The sequence below is a fragment of the Myotis nattereri genome (assembly GCF_964212035.1).
Source record: "Myotis nattereri genome assembly, chromosome: 3".
Lineage (NCBI taxonomy): Eukaryota > Metazoa > Chordata > Mammalia > Chiroptera > Vespertilionidae > Myotis > Myotis nattereri.
Genome location: NC_138077.1, coordinates 47,969,010 through 47,995,787, shown reverse-complemented (window position 1 = coordinate 47,995,787; position 26,778 = coordinate 47,969,010). Strand labels below are relative to the sequence as shown.

Genomic DNA, 26,778 nt, shown 5'->3' with positions numbered 1-26,778 from the left:
TGGCATTTGTTTAGCATCAAAAGAACTGAAAGGACCTATACATAATTGTCACTCACATGTACCACAAGCTCTAAATAGGTATTACCATACATGGGATCCCTTGAGAGAAGGGGTATAGATAAGCCATCCAAAACAAGTAAATTAAAAAAGTCACTAAGTGCAACTCAATTTTCTTTCCTTTAAATTATATTTTAAACAATACTCAATGCCCCCCAATCAAAAATATATACTGTATATTTATATATTTAAATATATAGTCTTAGACTATAAGAGTGAAAATGCTTTATAAAAGTCAATGAGAGAGCTCTACAGCTTAAGAAGACACTCACTGCTTTTTCGCTCACTTCTACTAATTCATGATAACTTTAGTCTTGCAAATAATAGATTTCAAGGCTTAAAGCCAGAATCAGAACCAGACAACTGGTTGGACATTAGGTTAATGTAGCCTTTTACTTCTCCTTCCCTTAAGAAACCACACTGAGAAGAGGAAGGAGGTAGGGAGTATGCTTTGAAGGTCAAGCAGTAGTGCCTTATAGGGTGGTGGGCTGATGGGAAGAGTATGGAAAGAGCTCACACAGTAATGCTCACTCCCCCTCTTCTTTGATACGCTGTTGCTTGTTGCGACGAGCATCCATGTCAAAGTTGAAGTCATTCCATTCATCTCGGGGTGGGAAGGAGATGGTCTGGCGGAGGGTGAAGCGCACAGCATCAATAACACGCTCACCCCGGGTTTCACTGGAGCCCACACTGACTGTAGAGGTACCACTTGGGGTCCGCAGGAGGTGGGGAGGGGAGGAGAAGTCGTGTAGCTGCCGGTGGTCCAGAATGCCTTTCCAGATTGCATGTCGGAATTGCTCAGGAATTTTTAGACTTGCCAAATCCTGTGCAATAGGAAAGGGAATTAAGGAGAATCAGGTCAAGGAGACAACTGACATTTAATCTGTAACATTCTGCCATTCCCCAGTGCTCCTCTGGTTTAACTGATCTGAATTTATTGACCTCTAAATTGGAAAATAAAATAGCTCTCCCATAACCTTTGGCACTGCATATAACTAAGAACAAATGTACAGTCTTGAGGTGCCATCTCTGCTTGTGGATAACACTTTGTTCATTTTTTTACTGGTCCCAGTTCCTTCATTAGTAAAGTGGGGACAATAGTTAGATCAGAGAGAAAAAATGCCAAAACAGAAACATTTGGTAAAGTACCTTCCAACTCTCAAATCTACATGATTCTAGTCACTAGAAGAAGGTATTAATGGAATGACACCACCACTCAAATGAGAATTTGAGAAGACAAGATTACTATCAGTTATTAAAGATTTTCTATGTGCCATCCACTGAACTAATTATTTTATATTCATGATTTCATTTAATCCTCAGATTAGTGGTAGATATTATACACCTTTTTTAGATAGGAAAGCTGAAAGTTAGAGAAGTTGATAAACCTAAGTTTGTATAACTAAGTGAATGACTTGGGCACTCAGGACAGCCTCTGAGTCCAATAGCCCAACTGCCAAAAGGTCTCTTAGTGCTTAGATAAATTAAAGTATCAAAATGCAGAGTATGTGCCCATATTCTATGGATGGGAGTAGAAGGCATGACAAATATGGTTGATCTTAACTAAGGTGGTGGCATCTCTTACATTTATCTACAGTAGCTCTTCATTAATTTGTTTCAGTGAGGGCTAATTTTGGAAAATTATATTATTATTTTTAAATTTTTATGGAATGGCAAGTTGAGTAGAAACAACATTGTTCTTGGAGTTAGAAGACCTTGATAGAGGATCTTTTGTCATTGACTGGCTCTAGACCTTCATCAAATCACTTATTCTCTACTGGCCTCATTGGTAAAATGGAATACAATTCCTTTTTAGGTCATTGTGGAATAATGTAAATATGGATATGAAAGTATTTTGAAAATTATAAACCATACTATATAAATCTTAATCATGTGTATTATTGTTGTATTATTATTAATCCATTCTTGCATCTTAGAGAGAATACTTATGAAAACTCTCAAATTTAATGACATTCCTTTTCCAGGAAGGGATGCAAAATAACTTAGACTGATATTGAGAGACAAGCTGAACAAGAAGTGTTTATTTCCAGTAATGAGATGGAAGAAGCTGAGGTGAGAATGCAGAATTAGATGGCTTTCCAATCTTTCCAAATTTGGGCATTTGCAGTATGGGTACTCCATTTCCTATTCTAGGAGAAGAATATATTATAGAGAAGATGATCCATAAACAGATAAGTGAACATAATTCTTTATGCTTCTGACACTCCCAGTAAGTCCAAAACTCTTTATAAACTAGGCTTCATTAATCTGCATGACTCTCTGAATAGATCTTAACTTATTATGGACAGGTACGAAAGCTGTGGGCCAGACACTGGCATAAGATGTAGTCAATACCAGCAGAGAGAGATGTACTTGTGGAGAACATCTACAGATCCTAATAGGCAAGGGAACATCCTGACACACTCCCCCGTGGGGACAACGAGCAAGTAGAGGTATAACTTTAAAAATATAGGGAAGAGACATATTCCCTGTTCCATCATGTAGAGCTCCCAAACAGAGCAATTCCATTGTCTTCAAAGGATGGACATCATTGTAGTTATCTAAAACCTGTCAGAACTAACTATGAAAGCTTTCTCTATAGTTTCACCTTCAGGGAGCAGCATCCAGAGCTGATTTATGGGGTGGAGAGGGGTGGGAATAGGGGCAGCACAGCATATACTGTTTACCACAGGGCTGGGCATTCTCATGCTGCAAGGGCATCTCTGGCATCGGTGCTCAAGGAGAGGAGAAAAAATAGTCCCAATTACAGAAGCAGAGGCAGAAGCTGAGGCAGAGAGGATCTTCTTCCACCAGTCCAAAGGGACTTCTGGAAGCTGGTAGACAGATAGTAAACCCCAAAAAGAGCAACATGAAAGGCAGCCAGGATGGAAAATTAGATTGCCTAAACCAGAACAATACAAGCTCCCATGTGAGCAGCAGTTCAAGACATGGTGTAGCTTGCTCCAAAATACAAACCAAATAATATAAAAGCCAGAGGAGAGTGATTTTGAACCCAACTGGATTAATTGCGGCCCAGAGAGGCAAAGCGATAACCACAAGTTTGCATTGCTACTACAAAGCAGAGTTGGTATTTAAACTCATAATAAGTAATCTTTCCCAGTAATCATGAATTTCTGAACCCTATTCTGATAGAATTGAAAATGAATGAACATATGGCTTTCACTGAGAAGAGCAGCTGAATCCCTTTAAGGTCCTACTTTAAGGAAAGGCAGAAAAGGCCAATTCATAGAGTTAAAGACCAGAAGTTTACACCTCAGGGTTCTGTTCCTGATTCTGACATCAACTCATCATAGCAAATGACTACATTGTCGTCTCTCCATGTTTTAAAGTGAGAATATTATCATACGCTTTCTGCTATCCTCCGTAGGATCTGATATCAATTAATGAGAACATCCAAAAAGTTCTCTAAATTTAGAAATTATTCATTTCTTGAAGGTGAGAATTAGATCTCTTCTTTCCCACTCTGTACATAGTATGCAATAGACAATTGACTGATTAGACAAGCTGAGGAAGATTGATTGCTAAGCTTCTCATATGTGTAGGTTGTGGTCTAGGAATCTTTTAACATGTTATGGATTCCATCCAAATTGAGTATTGGAGGGTATGACAAAAACAAATTTTATAACCAGGGGGATTGTCCTACAAGGTGGTTGTCACCAGAGGGAAGAAATGAAGAAATAAAACTCAAGAGAAAAGTCTAACAGTTACTTACATCCATGGAGTAATGCTCAATCTGATAGATGGTGGTCAGCCCCTGGGTCGTGAAATAGTCCAGACATGATGAACAGCCCAACCTCGCTAAGAAACTGCAGAGGGAGGAGGGAAGAGGAAGGAGGAAACAGAAAAAGAAAGTTCACCCCAACTGCATTGGCAGATAAAGAAAAACCCAACATTTTGCCCTGGGATGCCCTACAGAAGAGACTATGGGTAGATAAAGTGTATGTGGTCCTTGGATTTGAGTCTTGGGGATGATAAGTGAATTGAATTTTAGGTCTATAAAATTAAAATCAACTGTAAGGATTCCTGCAGAGCAGGAGTTTTGAAATGGTGATTGAATTGTAAGGGGTTCTATAAATGTGCCTTAGTAGCCATTGCAGGGGGTGAAAGGAAGGAGTCCAGTGGTCAGCTTCTCAGCCCTCTTGCCTCCTGGCTCTTCACTTCAAAAAGAGCATCTCTACTTTAATTGTTTTGTATTTGAGGGTTCTGGGAATGGTTCTGAGAACGGAACCTGTCCTTAGGATAGGTTCATGAGACCAAGATAAATTTATAGGCCACTATACTATGAAGCCATTAATGCTTTTTGACTTATGTTTTGGTGCTGGTCTCAGACTGATAATGCCACCAGTTTGCCACAGAACCAGATGCTGGGTGGGATAAGCTATGTATTTGGCCATCCCTCTGACTGATGCTGCTAGTTTCATAGCACCAATCACAAAGAGCTCAATGCATTATTCCAGCAGCCAAATGAAAGAATTATTCTGCACATGAAGCAGAGGAAGATGATGTGTCCTGGGAGTGAGATTTGGGTGCCTATTCTTGCCATCGTGGGAAACAGATCTGTCAGGCTTCATGCACTTCTCTTGTCATGCTATCTGAAAGCCTTTGCCTGGAGTGTTCCCATTTCCCATATAGCAAAGCAGCAGAGGCCATCAGGTTCTTGAAAGTCCCTGTCATTTTTGCTAACATGAAAACTCTTCTATGGGCATGCAACTTCAAAATAATCATCCCATGGTGGCTGAGAGCTATGAGGCCTAGAGAGCAAGAAAGGGAGCAGGATAGCAAGTGTACAGCCCTGTTGGGAACCCCAGCCCTGGGCACCAATTTGAAGGCCACAGCTGACCTTGTAAAAATGGGAGGGAAGAGGCAGGGAGCAAGTGAAGATGGGGGAACAGGCATGATAAATTATATGCCTATAAACTCACATTTTCACTTTCCTCCACGTTGATTAGGGTCATGTTCCTTAATTAAACACTGATGACCACTCCATAGATCAGAGATAATGGTAGCTGAACTTCAACCATGGGGCTGCTTTCTTTCTTTCCTACTGTGCTATTAACTTTGGACAAGTGTCCACCCTCCACCACCCAGAAATGTTTAGGACAGGCTCCCATACTGTGGCACATACTGTGGACTCACCTGACAAGGCTGCAATCTGTGGGGTACGGAGGTGGGGGGGTGCAGTGGGAGGTGGATGGCATGGAGAGTGGGGGAGGGAGGGCCTGGGTGGGGCTGAGTCCATTCATGTCTCCAGCCACTGGCATGTGGGTGCCCATCATAGGAACTGAACAGAAGCAGGAGGAACAGAGAGGGTTACTGCCATCATCACGTACCAGCATCCTAGTGGCCCATCTTGTCTGGTTTAATGTACCTGATTTACCAGGCTTCCCTTTTAGTCATTTCTCTCACTTCATCCCTTCAAGTACTCTACATCTCATCAATCAGTATAGCCACCAAACTAAAGACTAACTACAGGCCTCTTGACCTTTGTACAGACTCTTAGGACAATCTCTTCCCACTTCTTTCTGTACTTCTAATGCTCTGTCCAATTACTCATTGCTCCTGATGTTAATATTTCCCTTGTTGTATTTGCCTTCATGGGTTATATTTCTGTCCCCTTCATTAGTCTAATCTCCTCAGACATGGAGATTAAACCTGTATCTGTCTAGATCCCCACAGATACTAGCATGGCACAGAGCAGATGCACAGTAAACTTAGGTTAAGTGAGCAAATTAAGAAATCTATGAATGAGAGAACAAATATTTATTTTGGAATAGGAAGATTTGTTGTAATATTTGTAGAAACCATAAACCTAATAAGAAGGAACACAATTAAAATTCTAGCTTTCTTATGGTCCATTTCAGGATTGTATTCACACACTGATTTTTTTTTTCTTTTACTAAACCATAAATTGTAAACATTCACTATAAAGAACAGCTTAATATAATAATATTTATGAAAAAAGTGTATTCAGGTCAAAAAAAGGAGCAAAACAACATATATGCAAAAAGATGAATATAATTTATTTCTACTTTAGTGAATAGCAGTGGGCCAAAGGGAAAAGACTTGTGCCACTAATGAGCCATCTAAAGAGCACAGGACTATCATGTCTCATCGGTTTCCCCTCTGACTTTCCTGATGACAGCAAAGGAACACTGTGAAGTATAAATAAGAAAAAGTAGGCAAAGTCTGTTACACAAATATGAAGGCCTTGTCATTACTACTCTCTGGTCATCCAAAGAAAAACTTGAGGACTCTAAGAGCTCACAAGAAAGAAAAACAAAAAAGTGAATGGGTACTTTTCCTTTTGTTGTCAAGGGGTCAGGTTGAGTCTTAGGTTGAATTTATCCCTAGTGAGAGAGCAGCCCAGCTCTAATGTCTTTGGTCTTTGTTGCTATATCAGGCAATCACATCACACATGTCTTCATCTCATTGAATTCTGAATATGTGCCATCAGACCACTGAGAGTCCCAATTCTACTCTCCTTAACTTCATTAAGAAAACCCAGTCTCTTCAAGGAAAAACTGAAAATACAAGTTTAAAAGTGTAGTAAAAATGATGAAGGATTTTGTAAGACAATTTGAGGCACTGTTTTATGAGGGCATTACAGGATATATGTAAAATATTCAGGCTCCTGCATCCCTGAAGATATACATCTTTCTGCATTTTTATCATCTTTTTTTTTTTTCTTTCGAGTTTGGGTATCCACTTTGCTAGACTTAGTTCTGGTGGACAAGATAATTATATTTACACACAAAACTATAAAGCAATCATCCACTCGAAGGCTCAAATTTCACATTGTTTTTATAGTTATACTTAGCTGCTATAAGGGATCTGTGTGTAAATCAGTAAAAGAGAAATTCCTTTCCTTATGTCAGTCATTAATGATTGTGAATGGAATGGAGTAGACAAGTTGAGAAGGCCAAGATTGCAGGGAACAGAATCATAATATGTGAAATGTGCAGAGCGATGATTTTATGAATGGAAAGCTGAGCATTAGAGCAGAGAGGTGTCCTTTCCATAGTTATATAGCCAATACTGCAATAGAGTCCAGACTATAATTTATTTCTCTAGATTTTAAGTCCACCATACCACGCTACTTCCCACATGTTGGATGTATTTTCCTTGGACTATCTCAAAGGATGTAGAAAGTGTCTTCATCCACGTTGACAGGAGTAGACTGTCCTTTTCACAGAGATCCTTATCTCTACTAAAGAAATAGCCTTCTTCATTTCCACCAATGTACTTTGTAATGAACCACACACCTCAAAAGTGAGAAACTGTTTACTATGAGAAATTCAAGCACTCAATTTGGAACTGTTCTGTCCCACTGAGCCTCTCACTTAGCTTAAGAGCAAGTCTTTCCTGCATCCCAGAGCAGAATCTTCCTCTAAAACTAGCTCTGTGAATTCTTTAGCTGTGGCTTAAGGGAGATGCTCTTACTGTTGGCTCCCATGCCATCTGGAATGGTGGTGGGAGTGAGGGCGTTGCGCTGCTGAGGGTTGATAAGCTGGCTCACAGAAGGCAGCTTGTTCATGCTGTTCATTTTGTTCAGAGGTGGGGAGCTGTTACCGTACGAAGACTGAGACTGCATCGAGGTCCTAGGAACACAAACATTGGAATGATGGTGAGCATGGGGCACTGGAGAGTGGGGATGGTCATGTCCAACAGGTCTCAGATTAAATCATGACCTTAAACTGTGCAGTTGCAAAATGATTCCTCCAGGATCAATGACAAGAAGTTATCTGCATTTCCTTCTGAGAACTTTTCCTGACTAGGGAGGGATTACAACGCTATCATGAAATCATATTCTTTCTGAATGTGTAGAGTACAAAGTGAATATCTCCTTTGTGAGAGGGAGAACAATTGCACCCTCCTTTGTTCCTTTATAATTTTCTCTAACCTTTTGCACTCTCTTGCCTGTCAACTAAAACAAGTTTGGAAATCAATAAGGAAAAAGAACTGAGTTAAGACTCAAAGATATGGAGATGCCAAGCTCAAACGGCAGTGGGGACATTTCGTTTGAAGTTTCCTGGGTCATTGGGGATATGCAGAAGACAACTGCACAGCCAATCAAACAAGGCCTTTAGCAGCAGACCCTGCTTCCATGCAGGGGCCTCAACATGGAAACAGGCTTTGTCAGCCTCGATGTTCACGGACCATAAAATAACCATTTGGAATGCCAATAGCCTCTGTATGCAGAACCCTGGAGGCCAAACAAATGTTTTATTGACTTTCCATAAGTCTCCTGGGAGACAAAGGAAAAAAAAAAAGTTTTCCATTCAGCGTAACTTCAACTGGGAAATTTACTAGACTTGGTTTGCCATATTGTAATATACTACATTTGATATTACTAACACAACTAGCATTTCTGACTTTTTCTTTGAATATACAACTAGTGATGTCTACTAGAATCAGGGTAGGATACAAAGTTAAAAAAAATGAAAGTTTAAGTTTTCTTCCAGCATATATTAGGAAGCTCTAGGTTCCTAGGCAAGCCTCTAAGCATCCCTGCCTTTGTTTCCTCACAGGAAAACAATAGAAATGAAATACATATACACTTACTACAGGAATTAGATGTTAGAGGTAGGAGAACTAATAAGAGGTGGTTGCATCTTTGAGAAGCTCATGGAATAATGGATATATGGTGATAATAATCCAACTTACCTTGTAGGGCTGTAGTGAGAACTGGAAAAGATAAGATGAAGAACTTTATAGACCATGTGGTATCAACAGTGAGTAATTATTGGATTATAGGATGAAGATTTGACTTTGAGCATGTTTCTAAACTTTGATGGGAAAAGCTCCCCTTTCAGACTTTTCAACAAAATGTATTATTGTGTTCCTGTTTGTCTCTTCCCTGTTGTAGCCATACTGGTATTAGAGGAAAGAGAAAGCATGTTTCTTTCAGTTTTATTTGAATATATACATGTATAGGTATATGTGTATACATATACACACAACCATATATAAATACAAATTTTGAAGGTTCTATAAATAAACCCAGTTTTCAAATAAACATGGTATAATAATGTTTGAAAACATAATAAAAAGTGGTTCTAGTACTGGAGTGTTACAGTAGGACACTTGGTCTTTGAAGCTGCCACACTGCTCTCCATGATTACACAAAACAGGAATGGCTCCATTCCATAGCGCTGAGGAGCCACAGCTAGTGGAATTCAAACAATATGCTATATACACATTTGCATATATATGAATGACAATTATACAATTAACAATTCAGCTCCACATTACCATCACTGCCTTTAAGGTAAGAGAACATTGATTTTTCCCTATAGTCCTTCTTAAGAACATAGATAGATCCATGTTGTATAAATAGGTGTTTATATAATAAGCTCTTCCAATTGTAAGATGCCTCAGGTTACCAAGCTCTCCTTTACCCATTTTCTGAAATATTCTCTGTAGAGGAGGACATGGTATGGGAGGGTAGGAATGGGCAGGGTAGGAATGGATAAATATAAATCTCTAAGAAAAAATGTGCTTAGTTATAAATTGTCAAATGATGAGTAGAGAGATCTCCTGGCTCCTCCTAGTCCAAGAGCTTTTTGTTTGTTTGTTTGTTTTCATTCTGTGGCACCTTTCCAGAAATAAGATAGTGGTGTGCAAAGTTACAGAATCAAGAAATTGGTGAAGTCATAAGAGAAATGTGGGAAACTGAGATAGCACAGGGAGCAAGAGATGTAGTAAAGGATGCCCCCCACCCCCACCCCCAGCTACCATCAAATTGACTCCACCTGGTGTAAGAGTCAGCACATTTGGAGATACTTAGAAACACCTGTAAGTCCATATCCAAGAGCATGAAAGCATAGGCAAAGTGGCCAAGAGATGTTTTTCCAGGTGCTTCTTCTAGCTTTGCCCACTACCAAGTACCCAACATGCCTGTTTGCTAGACTCCACAGGCAGGTTGGTCCTGTGTGACCTAAAAAGACCTGTAGTTATATCTCCCATCCCCTCAAATGTACAATAAGAGCTAATGGAAGCAATACCTGAACATTAATGTTTACCATTAGGAAAATTAAAATATATTTAAAAACTTTGCATTTTCCCTGGAACCTCAGTTACAGTAAATGGCTTCTTCCAAATCCTATTACAATTCTCTTTTCCCTTTGTGGTCTTTGTTTTTGACCATTTTATTAATTCATTTGTTAAAAACTGACTAAACTATTTTTGAGGAAGGTTGGTCAGAAACCATAGGTGAACATCACCTTCTAGATCTGACACAAATTAATTGACTTTTATTTTACAAGTCTGTTGAGTCTCATTTTCTTAATCTGTAGAAAAGCTATTATACTCATTTTAGAAGAGTTGCTGTGGAGATTACATTATATATGAGCCCTGGACATTGCACCATAATTTGTAGGTGCTCAAGATACATTGGTTACCTTTACTCTTCCCCTCAAGCTCCAAATGTTTAATACTCTAGTGTTTGGTTTAGGAGATAAAGATGTACATGTTTAAGATTTAATAGGAGTAAGTGAAAGGATTCTTAATTGAGCAAATCTAGAAATTAGGGTGAGTGGATGAATGGAAGCAAGGGAGTCTGAAAAGGTCAGAAATTCTGAATACTTCTCTCTTAATGTAGAAGTATTAAATCCACAAGGCAAAAGGTCAGAGTAATCTGTTTAATATTAAGTTTTTAATTTCTGACATACAAATAATATTCTGATTATCTCTATGGGCTGTGGAAGGCAAATAAGTCTGAATAAATTTGTGGTGAATTTAAAGCCCTTGAAGAACAACCTTTTTAATTTTTTTTTTAAATATACTGTCACAACCGTTGAGTAGACAATTCCAAAACTTGATTTGAATCTGAAGAGATTAAAAAAAAAAAAGTATTGAAGGATAACAGGACCTGTGGCATTATGGTTTTCTTTCCTCTCCCCAACACGAAATCAAAACAAAACAAAGCAAAACAAAACAAAACAAAAAACCCCCAAAAAGTAAGAACATAGCTCTTTCCAGAAAAATAACAAGGTGTAAGCCTCTGGCTGTTTTCTCCAGAGGCATACTAGATTTTTCTAGTAATCTAATATAACAGCAATATAAGAATGCATGCTTCATGTATTTCTATATTTCTAGTTTTGTGGAGAAATCCTGGTAAAGTCAAGTCCCAATTCTTAATTCTAACAACTTGGGCTTCTGTATACATTGTTAGTAAAATTCAGTATCTCAGAGTGACATTTAAGTCATCCAGGATTAGAAAGCACGTTTCCTGATTCCAAGTCTAGTGACTACCTAGGTGGTAGAGAGTCAGAATTCTTTGGAAGGCACAAGTTTGTCATCTTCACCACCTTGCTAGAGATGCCTAGAATTCCACCAAAAGATTTTGCCTCAAATCTCCCATTGACAATTAAAAATCAACTTGTTAGTATAATCTGGTGATACCTCAGAATAAACCTATTTCACCAAACCTATTTCTGGAGTACAAATCTGAGAGGGGGTAGGGGTATTGAGAAGTAGAGAAAAATATCCCTGTATGAGGAAGGTCATAGAAAGTGAAGACATGAACCATCAGGAAATAATTGTTTCTCCTCTAAATTTTTCCCAGTACTGCTCTGCTTGTAACCTTTCTCTCTAGCTAGTAATCTTCTAAATACAAAGGGTAGCATTTAATCTCTAGACAGATCAACTATAATTGTAAAATATTTGCCATCAGTTCAAATATATGCATTTATACAGGTAACTATAAACACATCAAAAACTTACATAAAAATAGAGTGAAAGAAAAAGGCTTCAAAAGAAAAAATAAATGTTAAAGAACTAAACATATTAATTAATCCTTGATGGGATTTGTAAATCAAAATTATTAGATTAAAAACACTTTACAGATGTAACAAGATCATTGGATTTTACTAATATACTTGTATCACAAACATAAATGTTTTTTTCTTATGTATTTTTTAAATACTAAATTAATTATTTTTATTTAGAACAATTGTTTTTGAAGCTTTTAAAATTAAGATTCAAAGATGGGGACAGATTGTTATTTCTTTAAAAAAAGCATCAAACAATAGCTTCAACTAAAAATTCTGAATGAATATTTACTAATGCCTCTGTCACAGAAGTAAAAATATTTACTAATTTTGGATTTGACTTAAATTGATTTTAGTAAATTTAGCAACTTAATATGTAACTCGAGGCTTGTTCAGAGATGTGAACAAATGGTACTGTAGTGCATGATTCTTTATGATGAAATTAAATATGCAGTGCTAAGGTATATCTTCAAGCTAGTGTTGGCATTGAAATTTGTTTTTAGGATTGATAATCTTGATACAGAATATCTTAAATAAAAACAGGAAATATTGACAGTGTAAGCAGAACCAAAGTAACTCTTTTATTATTCTTTTACTTTAGACTTACACATGGTAGTACTTCAAGCACTTAAATAAAAATATTCTAGTATTTATAAGGAATTTCTTAAAAAGCAAGAGAGACAGAAAAGAAAAAAGAAACTGCAAGGTAAACCAAGATGCAAAAGTTTATTGAAAATTAAAATCACACATCCATAAAGCAACAGCCTCAATAACAAGAAATCTCTTTTGTGGTGACACAGAAGTAAGATTTGGTGATCTGGTGTGGGGAGATGAGGAAGAATGAAGCTTCCTAAAGTCTTAATACTATTTTTTAAAAGTGTTTTTAAACGGGAGAGAAATAGAGTCTCTAAACTCTTTGAACCAAAAAAAAAAAAAAAAAAAAAAGGAAGCCATCAGCTTTACCTTTAATTTTTAGGCCAAGAGTGTTGGTTTCAAATGCATCTGCTTAAACATCACATAAACAAAACATAAGGCTCCTGGGCAATGGAGTTTGGGCAGTGTCAGCACTATGGGTAATGTTATAGTAGGGTAGAGGGATAGGAATGCCAATCAAACATAGTAATCATAGTTTTGGTGAGAGCACTTTGTACTCCATTTTGGGCATTAAAGAATGGTATACAATTGCCTAGAACAATATTACTGGGGCAGTTTGACCCTCCTCTTAAAATAACAGAATAGGTTTACCTGCCTTGGTGTCTAAACAACAGTTTCATGGGGCTAAGCCTCCAGGGTTCCCATGAGTAAGGAAGACTATCATAGGTACTGACATATGGTAGCAAGGGTGGGATTTGACACAGCATTAATGACCTTCCACCTACATATGAGGGGAGGATACTAATAATGCAAGTTCTCAAAAAGAATGAAAGAACATTCCCCACACTGGCTACTTATGGTAATTATCACCTCACTGCCCAGCAGTACACTTTACATCTTAGTTTACTATTTGCAATATTACTGCATGACCAGCATTAAAAGGGCGTGAAGGAGTCTCTCAGTCATGGACAAGTTACTTATGCACAGACAATAATAACGTTTTTCTCCTTTTCTTAAAAAGACATCTTAAGTTTGAGACCTGCTCAAAAGCTTCTTTATGAGTTTTAGAAACACAACAGAAGGTAACAGAAAAGGGTTCAATAAACATCTTAATGCCCTTTCCCAACCTGAGCTCCTCCCTCCCAAGAAACAACACAAAAGCTCACAAACACATGTGTTCCTGACTGATCAACGCTAGGTCTAAGGATACAGAATCTGCAGAAAATGTCCTTTCTTGGAAAGTTTTGAGTCCCTTCAAAGATTTTCTCACTAGTGGCTGTGTGCCTTTGAGCAGTTGTGTCTCTGAGCCAGTGTCTCCAAGTCCTGCTTACAAGGGCTGGATACACACACAAACACACACAGAAACACAACAAACACACACACTCAAAATACAAAGAAGGGGCTCTAAGGGTACACTGATCGGTTTGGGAGGTTGGAATGTCTAAAGAAGACGTCAGATTGTTTTGGAGTTTCTTTCCGGGGCTCCACAAGCTCATTTCTGAAGCAGGCTGAAAGGAGACTGCAGAGAGGAACCAGAGAAAACAAAAGATGAAAGCTTAGGACTTCATATATTCAAACCAACTGAATACAGAAACACATCCTCCTACGTTCATGATCATAGTATAGATAGAACAGAATGTCTGTAAAGCTCTTTTTTCACCTTCCTCTTTACTCACTTTTAAAATTACTCAGAGATGATTTCTCAAGATTTTTATGAAGAAGAAATTAGATAATGTGGTGGTAATTAACCAGAAGGATCTAAATCACTTATAACATTTTTTTTTAATTGCATTTTCCTGGATGCCTTCTGAGACCAGGCTGGACCCAGGCATATATATATTTAACAAACTCCACAAGGGATTCAGGTGAGAACTATTGAGATCAGGGAGGTCAAGGTGCTTAGCACAGTGCTTGGCATATTGGACTTGATTAATTAAAAAAGGGGATTCAGAGACAAATGTCATCTACCCAATTAATATACCTCATTACTGTTACCATCCAGCCTAACTATGAAGTATGAAGAAATATGATCTTATCAGTCTGGGGGCTGCGTCATCATGCATTTGTAAAGGACTCTTAATGAGCATTTATTTGTATGTGCCCAGATTGAGATGGATAAATATCTTAATCCTCCAGTCACAAACTTGGCCTATTAATTCACATATCAAATACATGAAAGCAACTTTTGCAGAATTAAGAAATCAATTATGCCATAAAGATGCCAGGAACAAATCCCTTTATTTTGCTAAAAATTGTGCAATCCATGGACTGTTTGGAAATTGTTTCCCAACTGGCTTTTAAGTCATATTTGGTTACTCCTTGCAAAGGAATAAAGGCATTTTTACTTGGTTAGGTTTAGGATTCAGTAAAGTCATCTCACCAGCAAGAACGGTGATCATCTTGAAAACTATTCCAGAGCACCAATGAGTAAGGAAGTAATTTACTGCCAACTAAAGAAGTATAGCTTTGACTACTTGCCTGTACCTTACATTTGGGGTTTCTCATGGAGCAAGGCCTAAATGAGACAACATGCAGAAATCATGTCTTAGCTATGATAAGAGTGAGTAGACCACAGTGGTTCAGACTTTCAGACCTAGAATTGAGATCATTTCTGCAGTGAGATGTGGGAGCTTAGAAAAGTGATCTAATAGATCTGAATTTAATTAATCTGAGGTGTTTTTCTTCATTACCAATTCAGAGCTAATGAATCTCTGCTCTGACAACTTCCTAACATAGTGGCAAAGTTCAAAAAGGAAAACTGTGTTAACTGTAAAAAACATGTGCAGTTCTATGACCTACAAGGTTGAAACACATGGAATTACCTATATTCATCTGGTTTTTAATCTAAAAAACTGGCATTTTCAAACAAATATTCTGGAAATTTGAATGATTTCTAAATCAAACGTAGAAATATGATATTTATCACATTTAGCATTGAGATTTGTATCCTCTACTCTCTTCTACATTGATGATCCTGAAAATATAGCTTGCTTCATCCTCAGGTATGTGAATCTGAGAAACATTATTATAGAAAATCAGAGTCAAATGAGCTCTAAGTGATAGGATTTTAAACTGAAACCACAAGGATAAGTTCCAACTGACTGATACAGAGACAGACAAATGGAAATAGATGCTTGCTTTTGTCTTTTTATTACAACTTTCTTAACTAATGAAGCAGACCAGAACATTGCAGAAAGCTGTATCTTCCAAATATGGTTCTCATCTTAACTTTATTATGATCTGGCCATAAAATCACAGGGCCATAAAATCATAGTTCATTGGGCCTCAGTTTCCCAAGCTGGATATGAAGGTATTAGAAATATGGTCTTGAAGATCATGCTCTGCTCTAATATTCCCTGACCTGTATTTAATGAGCTACAATCATCAAGTGATCATAAAAGAAAAGAAAATACTAAGTGCTCCTCATATTTAATACATATTTGTATTAAAATGAGTTCATTCTGCAGAAACTCAAAAATAATTTGCCCTGGGAAATAAAGAGTTAGGCTAAGTAAAATTTTAACAGTGATGTTTGTCTGATATTAGAATGGAAGCCAAGGAGAAAAAACTACAGAAAAAAATGGGAAAAAAATAGTATTGGTCTAAAATACACACACAAAAAGATTGCTATAAATGTCTTAAGATGTCTTAAGTGGTTTCTGTAGAGCAAACCAAAGAGTTAATCTCCTTTTAAAATATAAAGGCAAGGTGTCTAGTTCAAAAATGGGTCCAATTTGTCCTCCCACTAGATTCTGGCATCTATAAACATACACCCATGTTTATTTCAATGTGAGCAAATTAACCCAAATCATATTTATTTATAAATGGTAAAAACCTACTTATACCTGTGACAATTTGATTCACAAAAACTCAGTGTGAATTTATCCTTCATAAAGCCTATGATCATGAAGGTAATTGGGAAGCAATTTTTGAAAAAGGGAAACCATGCACAAATGAAAATCAAGCAGAGAGAAAACATGTACTGAGCATCTAATAGAAGTAATTAAATTTAAAATATGTTATTGCCACCTTGTAGAAGGTGTATTTCCTTCCCACTAATTTTTTCTCTACTATAAAGAAAAGCACAAAATTGATTCTTTACCAGGATAAAGTTGGTACTATGTTTTTGGAAAGAAAATCACAGGCTATTGAAGGCATTTCCAAGCTGATTTGTTATTTTTCAAATGATTACCAGAGAACTAGATTTCCATTTATCTTTGTCTAGTTATTCATGCTCTTTCTGGGAGATTTGCATGAAAATAAAAGAGCTGAAAAAAACTCAGCCGAAGAGTACAGCAACTGGAGAATTTATATAGATGGATATCAATCATTGGAAAGCAATATACATATATATACACACACACACACACACACACATATATATATATATATATATATATATATATATATATGTATCTAATGAGCTACAATCATCAAGTGATCATAAAGGAAAATAAAATACTAAGTGCTCCTCATATTTAATACATATTTGTATTAAAATGAGTTTATTCTGTAGAAACTCATATATATATTATATATATACTGTATAATGTAACTAAGGAAAAAATAGACCAAATGTCTATATTTTGCAAAGATTTCATTTTGTAGTCTGTTAGATTTTCATGCACAAGTTATAGCTCTTACAAAACTGAGAGATAACAACTCAAATACATGCAATGATACTGTAAATGGACAACCTAGGTAATTATGAGTCTACTTGTTCTCACTACGTATCTGTGGCCACACATGCAAAAAAGTCACTATGTGTCTCTAATATCTTTTGGGCTTTTAAAATAATACAATTTTAAGATGCCTTTTTTCTTTGATGAAATAGATTGTTTTATGAAGTAGGAATTGGAAAATAATTTCCCTTTAGACCAATGCCAGCCAGTCAGACAATAAGCACTGGATAACTGATCATATGGAGGACACCAGACAATGTATTCTCATATACAAACACACATAGCACCTGTCCTCGACTGAACAAAGTAGACCCCCCCCTGGCTTATTAAATCTCTAAAACTATTATACCAAACAATTCCCCTTATCGTTTGATCTAGAGAAGCTGTTTAAAATTGTTCTGATTTACATGATGCTGAGAATAAATATCCAGAGCTTTCTTAAAATTCAAAAGGTGTTCTGGTTATGAATTTACCACGAAATTGTAAAGCTATGGGAAGGCAGAAACCCCATCTTTCTCATGTCCATTCTTAATGCTTTCATGCAACAGATCTTCGCTGATAGTTTGCTTCATGAATCAAGTCAACTATTCCAGTCTTAGCTGATAATGGGGTTGCATTATTTTGAGTCTGGATGGGTGTGCCTAATCTTCTGGGACAAAAGAAACCTCTGGTAAAGGCTGCCATTTTGTTAGATATTGAAATGTTACCTTAAAAGTCACTTTAAAATTTCCTAAAACCTTTTAATACCTTCTACTTCAGAATACATATATTAGCTTCAAAATATTCCTATTAAAACATCTGAGCCTCAAGAAGGAAGAGACACTCATTTAGAACAAGACCTGTAAAACACAATGAATGGGCCAAATCTGGCCCAGGAGCAAAGAATGTATTTTACATTTTTAAAAGATGGAAAAATTCAAAGAAGAATAATATTTAATGATGTGAAAATTACATGAATTTCAAGTTTCAGTGGCCCTAAAGGAAAGTTTTGTTGTAACAGACTCTCACTTCTTTCCATATTGGCTGCTGTGGTGTCTATACTACAAGGACAGAACTGGGTACCTGCAGAGGACCATATAGACCAGAGAGGCTACAGTATTTACTATTGGTGCATTATTAAAAAAAAAAAATTGCCAACTCTGAGCTAGATGGTCAGATCTCTTCAACCACACCATTTAATAGGTATCAATTTGGCCTGACAATTCTCTTCCTGTTGACTATAGAAAAGACCAAAAAGAGAATCGTAGAGCAACTAGGTCAGCATGATATGCTACTGTGTCATTCTGCAGTTATTTTCACTGAGCTAAACATGTCCAGAGTGAACTGGAGGTGATTTGGGAGAGTTTCTTAATACCATAATATGACATGGGGAAGGCTCTTATTCCCTCTAGATTTTTAAAGGATGTTACAGCTCTGTTTCTTTCATTCCTGTTGAATGATTTTATAAGAAATTGCATTTGTTAACATATATCCTAAAGAATCTATTGGATTGGTGATGGGAATTTCGTCTGCAACTTTGTATTCTAATTCTCCTTTGGAATACTCTGTGTCCCCAAGAAACCCCGTGATTAGCCTTTCCACTCAGCCTTATTGAAAGCCTTGGAATTATGATTTGCAAAACTCTCAAACTACAAGTAAATGGTGAGCTCCTTCCAGGCAAAAAGTTTCTTAAACATTCCAGAGCCTAAATTCCTTTAAAGAAAGAGCACATCTTTCTATTCTTCCACTGCCAACCCCAAGCCCCACAGCCAACAAGGCTTAGAGGATGCCTCCTGACTATGAGAGAAGCAGTCCAACATCATCAACTGCAATTATGTTGATTAAAAAGAATAACAAACCCTTCTGATTCTACTTTCCATAGCTATCTCTCTATGGTTAGCTAATAATATATCAGAAAAAATATTATATATTGTTCATGTACATTTCTACTGTAGAAGATAATATTTGCCTTTGGCAAGATTATTTTGGCTTCATTTCTTTTTTTCCTGAAGAGTAAGAGTCAAATGTTTGAATTACTCAAATGGGCCAAATGTATATATTTTACATATATATCTACAGAGACTCTGGCAATACTTCCAGTACAGACACAGTATTTTAATTAAGTTAACAAGTAATTATTTTTAACCACAGAGGGCTAAATATTAGCAAAGTCCTGATTCACCAACTTCCCTTCCTTTTATAAGAGCTATTCTATTCTTGTTAGTCATAAAACAATTATCATCATCAAAGGTCCAAGAGTCAAGGTAAAAATTCATATATACACACGCACACACATATACATGTGTATATATATATATGTATGTATATGTATGTGTATATGGATTCAAAACTGGCCCAATTTATGCAATAATATATTGCTGGAAGGTAACCTAGAACAGGGATACTGAAACATGGCAATATGATGTGATTTTGTTCTTCTGCATGTAGACATTTTCCCAAGGAACATGCACTGGGTTTCAGAACTCTTCCCAACACAGCACTCAAGGAAGCCACTTACGGTAAAACCTATGTGCTATCCCTACTCTATGATGGTTTTCCCAAATGTGGGCTGTGTGCATCCCAGGAGAGGTACAAGATAACTCACTGGGGTGCGGGAAGATTACATGTTTTTAAATATACACATTATTGCTCAAATATTGTGCATAGTCAAAATTCTTATATTGACAAATGTGTTTGGATAGGGATAGAGAGAAGAAAACTAACTCTGGTAGTATGAGTTTCTTTGTAATTCAATTGAAATAATTTGAATTCAATTTCAGAATATAGGTGGAACTTCTCAAAGGGAAGGTTATGATAAGAAGCATAGAAAATTGCTGAAACTAGTACCCCACACTATCTCATTGAATCCTATCATGTCCTGCTGTCTCACAACCTCATCTTCTGCATCACCCACTGATCATGTTAATGTGATAGTCACTCTTGTTAATGCCTTCTAAAATGACACATGGGCACACTCACTGTTTTTGAAGTAAATGCTGGTGCTGCTGCTGCTGCTGCTGCCTGTATGTTTCAATCGTGTGCTGGGGAAGGTACTGCATGAGTTCCAGGGATTCCTTGATTTTCAGCAGCATTTCGTATGTCTCACGGCCCCTCACCTAGGTGAACAGGAAGAAGGAGAAAAGGAAAAATGAAGAACTCTAGAACCATCGGGACAGTCAATCCCCATTTTTCATGGAGTCTGTGTTGATGATTTCTCCTACTTGCAAGCATTTATAACATGAAAATCAATATTCCTCAGCAGTTAGCAGTTAATTGCAGCCATGAGCAGAGTGACAAAAACTTTAAGTGCCCATGCGTGTTCCAGCTGAGTTTGAATAGGCAAGGCTCTGACTCTTGGTTTCAGTGCTCATGCTGTGAACAACTACCCTTTCTGGGGTCTATTTAGTGCCACATTTTTCCACATTTTTTTTTTTTTTGAATTTGCTGTTTTGGTGGTGAATTTGCTGAGTATAGTGCTAAAGTGCTGTCTAGTGTTTCGGGTATAAGAAGGCTATGATGTGAAAATACAGGTTAGATAAGTTTTATTTCAGCATGATTATAGTGATATCGGCTGGGAATTCAATGTTAATGAGTCAACAGTGTATATTAACAGAAACATGCAAAAAACAGGGTTACATATTGATCAGTTGCTAAAAGTGCTATGACCAGAGTCTCACAGAAGCCTGACTCTGTATTTCTCCTGGGAGCAATGGCCTTCACAACTGAAATTTAATTTAAAAAGAGCTTTTCAAGTGATTCCTATGTCACATGCAGCTAAAAACATACTAGTTTTTTTTTTGGTTTACAGTTCACTGTTGAACAACATGGGTTTGAACTGTATGAGTCATCTACTTATACACAGATTATTTTTTCAATAAATATACAGTCAGCCCTCTATATTCCTGGGTTTCATATCCATGGGTTCAACCAACCTCTAATGCAGCGGTTCTCAACCTGTGGGTCGTGACCCCTTTGGGGGTGGAACAACCCTTTCACAGGGGTCGCCTAAGACCATCGGAAAACACATATATAATTACATATTGTTTTTGTGATTAATCACTATTCTTTAATTGTGTTCAATTTGTAACAATGAAATTGGGGGTCACCACAACATGAGGAACTGTATTAAAGGGTCGTGGCATTAGGAAGGTTGAGAACCACTGCTAATGGAAAGGAGTATTTTTGACCTGTGGTTGGGAAAACCTGGATGTGGAAGGCAGACGCTATGCATTGCCATTTTACATAAGAGAGATGAGAATCTGTGGATTTTGGTATCCTTAGTTGAGGGGCAGGATGACTGTATTTAGTATATCAGCATAATGTTTAACTTAAAGTTCACAGGTCAGATTGTATATGTATCCTGAGAAACATGACACAGAATCTTAGCTAACTCACTGTCTGATTGTGCTACCAGCGAGAAGTCTATTTCCCTAATGGGCAAGGCCCAAAGAAGGTAGGGAACAGGTATGGCACACCCAAACTTGTTGAGTTGCTTTAGCTTCCAACCCAGGATGGCAGCTCCCAGTCAAACCTGGCCTTGTTTATCTTTGTTTCATGTCACTTTAGATGGCATCAAGGGCTATACTGGTTACCAAAACTTTGCTGCCAGTCTAGCTGGCAAAGACCTAAGGGAATAAGATTTCAACAAAAGGCAACCATAGACTAAAACAGGGCACCTTAGGCATGGTGAGAGGACTAATGGTTACTTGTAGGAATCAACAGTGCCCTTAGACAGTGATTGGGCTGAGTCTTCTGGCCATTCACAGATAACTGAGGATTTTGTCCTGCTTGGCTTTCTTTATAGTACCCCCTAAAAGAAATCACAGTCGCCAAACTGGTTTGGCTCAGTGGATAGAGCGTCGGCCTGCGGACTGAAAGGTCCCAGGTTCGGTTCCGGTAAAGGGCATGTACCTTGGTTGCGGGCACATCCCCAGTAGGAGGTGTGCAGGAGGCAGCTGGTCGATGTTTCTCTCTCATTGATGTTTCTAACTCTCTATCCCTCTCCCTTCCTCTCTGTAAAAAATCAATAAAATACATTAAAAAAAAAAGAAATCACAGTCATTTCTCTATGAATGTTGCATGATAGATTTTGTGAACTCCTTCTGATGAAATTTTAGTGCTAAATTGGTTGTTATGCTGTTAGGATAATCTTGTCATCTATATTAATAAAAGGGTAATATACTAATTCGAGTGGAAGTCCTTCCAGACATCATTCTGGATGTCCTTCCAGATGAAGCTGGGGCTGGAATGAAGCCCAAGTCTTGGGTGCTGGTGGGGGGCTGGAGGGAAGCCAGCCCAGGTCCAGGGTGCCAGAGGGAAGCCAGTGCTGGCAGTCAGGGGAAGGAAGGCCTACTCTTGCATGAATTTCGTGCATTGGGCCTCTAGTTCTTAAATAATGAAATACAAATTGATTTTAAATATTTTGGTAAGAAAAATTTTATTAGGAGTGTAGCTTTGATTGTGGGAGTAGTAAGTAGAGGAGCCCACAGAATATATTCTAAAACTATGGACAGAAGGGATTATTTCCTGAGATTATATATATATATAATTTCTTTGTTTTATCTCACTTTTCCCCAATACCCCTTTCTCATTGTGACAGATAATCAGAATATCTGTACATTATGCAAAAGCATATTCAAAGAAGGTGAAAATGAAGTAAGCATGAATACCCAAAGGAGACTAGACTCACTGGTAGGTATAACAGTTCATCATCAGGGGATCTTCGTTTCTTGATGGATGTCATCTGGATGCCATGTGTGTTCTGACGAAAAGCTGGTGAAAAAGAAATGCAAGCTTCATCCTGGGAACATTTCTGAAGCAATAATACATTTACTAAACAGACAATAGCACCAGCAACACGTGTGAGATCAGAGTTTCTAGTTCTAAGCATACACTTAATTGTGATGATTGCTTTTACATTAAGCGCAAACCTAACAATAATGAGACAGGGGTAAGTGAGGCAGAACAAGTGAAAGGCAGGGTTTGGGGAAGCTGGGAAATGGCCTGTGGCTTAAGTCATGCTGCAGGAATCCCTATCTTACTGGTCTGTGTCTGAAGAGCTGTTAAAGAAAGGAAGATAAATTGGTTTTGTGTTTTACTTTTCAGGTCATTGATTTCCAAGGTGGTAGATGCATGTTGTAGAGGCTGTCTTGCCAATGTCTTCAGCCCGTGCGCTCATCCCTCCCACGTTCATACATAAATCACGTAACTTCCGACGAGCGCTCGCATTTTCCAGGACCTCAGCTTTCTCTTCAGTAAAATGGGTGAATTAAGCTCATGAATCCCTCTGGTTCCCAAAATTAAAAACTACATTCAGGATTCAGGATATAGAGGTGATCCTTCTACCAAAGTTCACATAATGCGTTCTTACTGATATTCATTAATTTGTAGGCAATTGAGGTGCTCAGGAAAGAATATAGGAATTAGACCACCAGGCAAACTGAAGAGCAAAATTAAGGTGGAAATAGAATTCTATTTATATTATATTAATATATTTCAAAAAATTATATATAATTTATATCGTTCATATATATACATATACATATACATATATATGTATATATATATATATATATATATATATATATATATATATATATAGAGAGAGAGAGAGAGAGAGAGAGAGAGAGAGAGAGGGCGGGGAGGGGGGAGACAGACTTTTGAGGAATAATCAGAGAGAGGAAGAGCCTAGCAGGAAGGGCAAATCATACTGCACAGTTAGATGTTGATGGTGACTAGCTGTCATAACATGCTATGATTCTCCTGTAAAATACAGTGTACTTTCCATTTCTTCTGGACACTAATTAGTAATAAAATTAAAAGAGTGTCACATGAAATAACTTACAGTGTGGCATACTTTAAAATACTTGTAGTGTGATAGCAGACTTATGTGAGATGCCTTCTAGAATCAGATCTCACAAGTTAGAGGCACTGTGGATCTGTGGTTTTCACTGTTGGTTAGCTGGGGGGCTAGGCCTCTGTGGGGTGTACCTCAGGGGTGGCTGCGAGTAGAGCACGGGGCCCCAGACCACCCCCAGCTTCTGTTCCTTTCACCTAGAGCCCCTCTACTTCCATCCATTTTTCATTGTGGGTTTCATTTATGAAACAGATTTTTCTGCTTAATAAAACAATTGAACCGAATCATTAGCCTCACTCCTGATAAGGTGATGGAGGCCTCAATTTGAAGACTCAGTGAAAACCAGACCTGTATCTTCTCCAGATGGTGCTTAACAAAGTGTGTTCTAAAATCTCACTGTCCTCATAGACTCATGAGGTGGGCAGATGTATTTTCAGCCCTCATGCTCAGTAACAGAAAGACTGATAGTCAGAAAGATACCAGTAGGCTAAAATACAGATTCTCAAACTTCAGTGAGCATTAGAGTCACTTAGAGCTCTTATTAAAAACACAGATTGCTGGGCCTCCCTCCCAGGGTTCCCGATTCAGCACGTCTGGGAACTAAAAACTTGTATTTCTCCCCAGTTTCCTGATGATGCTGATGTTACTGGTCTGGGAGCCACATTTGGGGATTGCTGAACTAAGGAATCCTAACAGTGACTATTTGTTTTTGTCAAGCTGGAGGGCACACCTCGGGTCCATTTGAACACCTCCATCCACTGGCTCTGGGGCCTCCAGTCACTTTTGCCTCTGGAGACCTTTGGTCCTATTATACTGCTTCTCAACTATCATGCCCCAGCTCCTCTATCTGGATAGGACTTAACCCTCCTCCATTTGGCCACTACAGCTACTTACGGCGCTTCGTACCATCACCGTTCTTTGTGCTGTCCGAGACTTGCTGCTTTCTGATGCTGTCTTCATCAGCCTTCCTGTCTCTCCCTGGGCAAGCACAGATCCGGGCCTCAAAGCAACGTCGGCCCAGGACTTGCCCACTAGGAATTAGAGAAGAGAGAAGCAAAGGGTCAAAGTGAAAGAATTGTAAAAGTTCCCTAGAGTTCTCCCATTTCCATTGCTGTTCATCACCACTATCACCACCTGCCAGTCATGGCTGTTCGGAGGGTGCACCCCAAAGCACTTGGCAGAACACAAAAGTGCTTACATGCCACCAGTGATATTAGTAAATAACATTCCATTTGTTCTGCAAAGAACCTCCAAGCCATTAGCTGAACAGCTGTATTTAGCTACATATTTTGAAGGAAGCTTGAATTAAGCCCGTGGATGTCGCTGGATAAAATTCCCCGAGGCAGCACAGACTTACTCAAAGAAATTGTTAAATGCCTCGGGGGCCACATGAAAACAAACAGTGTCTAATCAGAAACCATTCCAGCTAAATGTCAAGAATTCAGGTATGAAGCGACTTGCATGCCTTCCCTCTTTCTTTCCCTCTGTGTTTACCCACCCTGCTTTGTCTCCACTTTCTTAGATCTTTCATGTAAGTATTTGCAGCAAGGATTTAAAGCACAAAGGATAAAATCAAGGGTGGAGCTCTGCTGTACACGCACTAGTAACGATAAAGCAAACACAGTTTCACTTTGCCCTCTGCCCATGGTGTCTGCAGGATGGCGATTCTGCATTGCCACTTACTCTCTGGTTTCCAGAGTAACGATGATTAAAATTGGACGGCGGTTCATCCCTCCAACACAACTGCTGTTACACATGAAATTGTACAAGACTGTCGTGAATTCAGTGCCAACCTGAACACAGGGGAAAAAGAGTATGTTAACAATAATTTGATCAAATGTTCATGCTCCTCAGCTCTTCCCTCTATTTAAACAACTTCATTTCTGATGAGGTGATGATGCTTTTTTTTTCTAGGAATAAAACCCATTGTCATTCCTCTTTGGCTTGCCTCTTGGTAAGCTGAAAGCTAATGTTTGCAACATTGGACACTACATGAGGGTAGATAGGCCTTCAAATATAATCATCTTTGACCCAATTCATTTGCAAGCTGATACATATCACCTGATTTAAACTGGGTTCATCTCATATATGAATATCACTGCAAAGGGAAAGTTGAAAACATCACCAACAGTAGCAACTATGATCAGGGATATATTCCCTATGTGGATAAACACAATAACATAGATTTGAGAAAATATTCCCATAAATAACACTCTGGAGCTTAAAAGGTCCTCAGCATTAAATCATCTAGTCCAGTGGTCGGAAAACTCATTAGTCAACAGAGCCAAATATCAACAGTACAACGATTGAAATTTCATTTGAGAGCCAAATTTTTTAAAATTAAACTATATAGGTAGGTACATTGTTATTAACTTAATTAGGGTACTCCTAAGGTTTAGGAAGAGCCACACTCAAGGGGCCAAAGAGCCGCATGTGGCTCGTGAGCCGCAGTTTGCCGACCACGGATCTAGTCCAAAGTGCTCATTGATAGATGAGGCAGCTGAAGTCCAGAGAGGAAGAATTACAGTTAAAGGTTCACACAGCAAGCACCAGCCAACACCCTCATCTCCCTCTGCCAGGGTTCTGCATTTCTAATCTGCCACCTATTCATTCCACCTTCAGCTAAGAGAGCGCTCTCGAGGTCCCCCATGTGCAGTGTAAGAATCCTTGTATCCAGTATTGCTGCACATTCACTACCACCTCAATTGCCAGTTAAATTCTTTGGATAAGATAAGGTCGTGCTTTAACCCAATAAGCAAATTCAATTATTATGAACCATTAAGATGGAAACATGGGCACAGAGCCATATTATCAAGCT

The 26,778-nt window shown here is 38.1% G+C and overlaps 1 protein-coding gene across 9 annotated transcripts in view; it reads right to left on the bottom strand.

Annotated features, from left to right (window-relative positions):
- Nucleotides 1-584: 584 nt before the first annotated feature.
- Nucleotides 585-26,778, bottom strand: part of TP63 (tumor protein p63) — a gene marked incomplete at both ends in the record, with an annotated part of 224,360 nt that continues 198,166 nt past the window's right edge. For 3 of the 9 annotated variants that reach the window (XM_081088136.1, XM_081088138.1, XM_081088140.1), the window contains 8 exons: nucleotides 585-881; nucleotides 3,791-3,884; nucleotides 5,215-5,359; nucleotides 7,519-7,676; nucleotides 20,084-20,220; nucleotides 22,794-22,876; nucleotides 24,855-24,991; nucleotides 25,644-25,753. In XM_081088136.1, the coding sequence (XP_080944262.1) occupies nucleotides 585-881; nucleotides 3,791-3,884; nucleotides 5,215-5,359; nucleotides 7,519-7,676; nucleotides 20,084-20,220; nucleotides 22,794-22,876; nucleotides 24,855-24,991; nucleotides 25,644-25,753 (1,161 nt within the window). Of the gene's footprint in view, nucleotides 882-3,790; nucleotides 3,885-5,214; nucleotides 5,360-7,518; nucleotides 7,677-13,847; nucleotides 13,963-20,083; nucleotides 20,221-22,793; nucleotides 22,877-24,854; nucleotides 24,992-25,643; nucleotides 25,754-26,778 lie in introns of those variants that run through there. The other 6 variants (XM_081088137.1, XM_081088139.1, XM_081088141.1 and 3 more) reach the window with 3 other exon arrangements.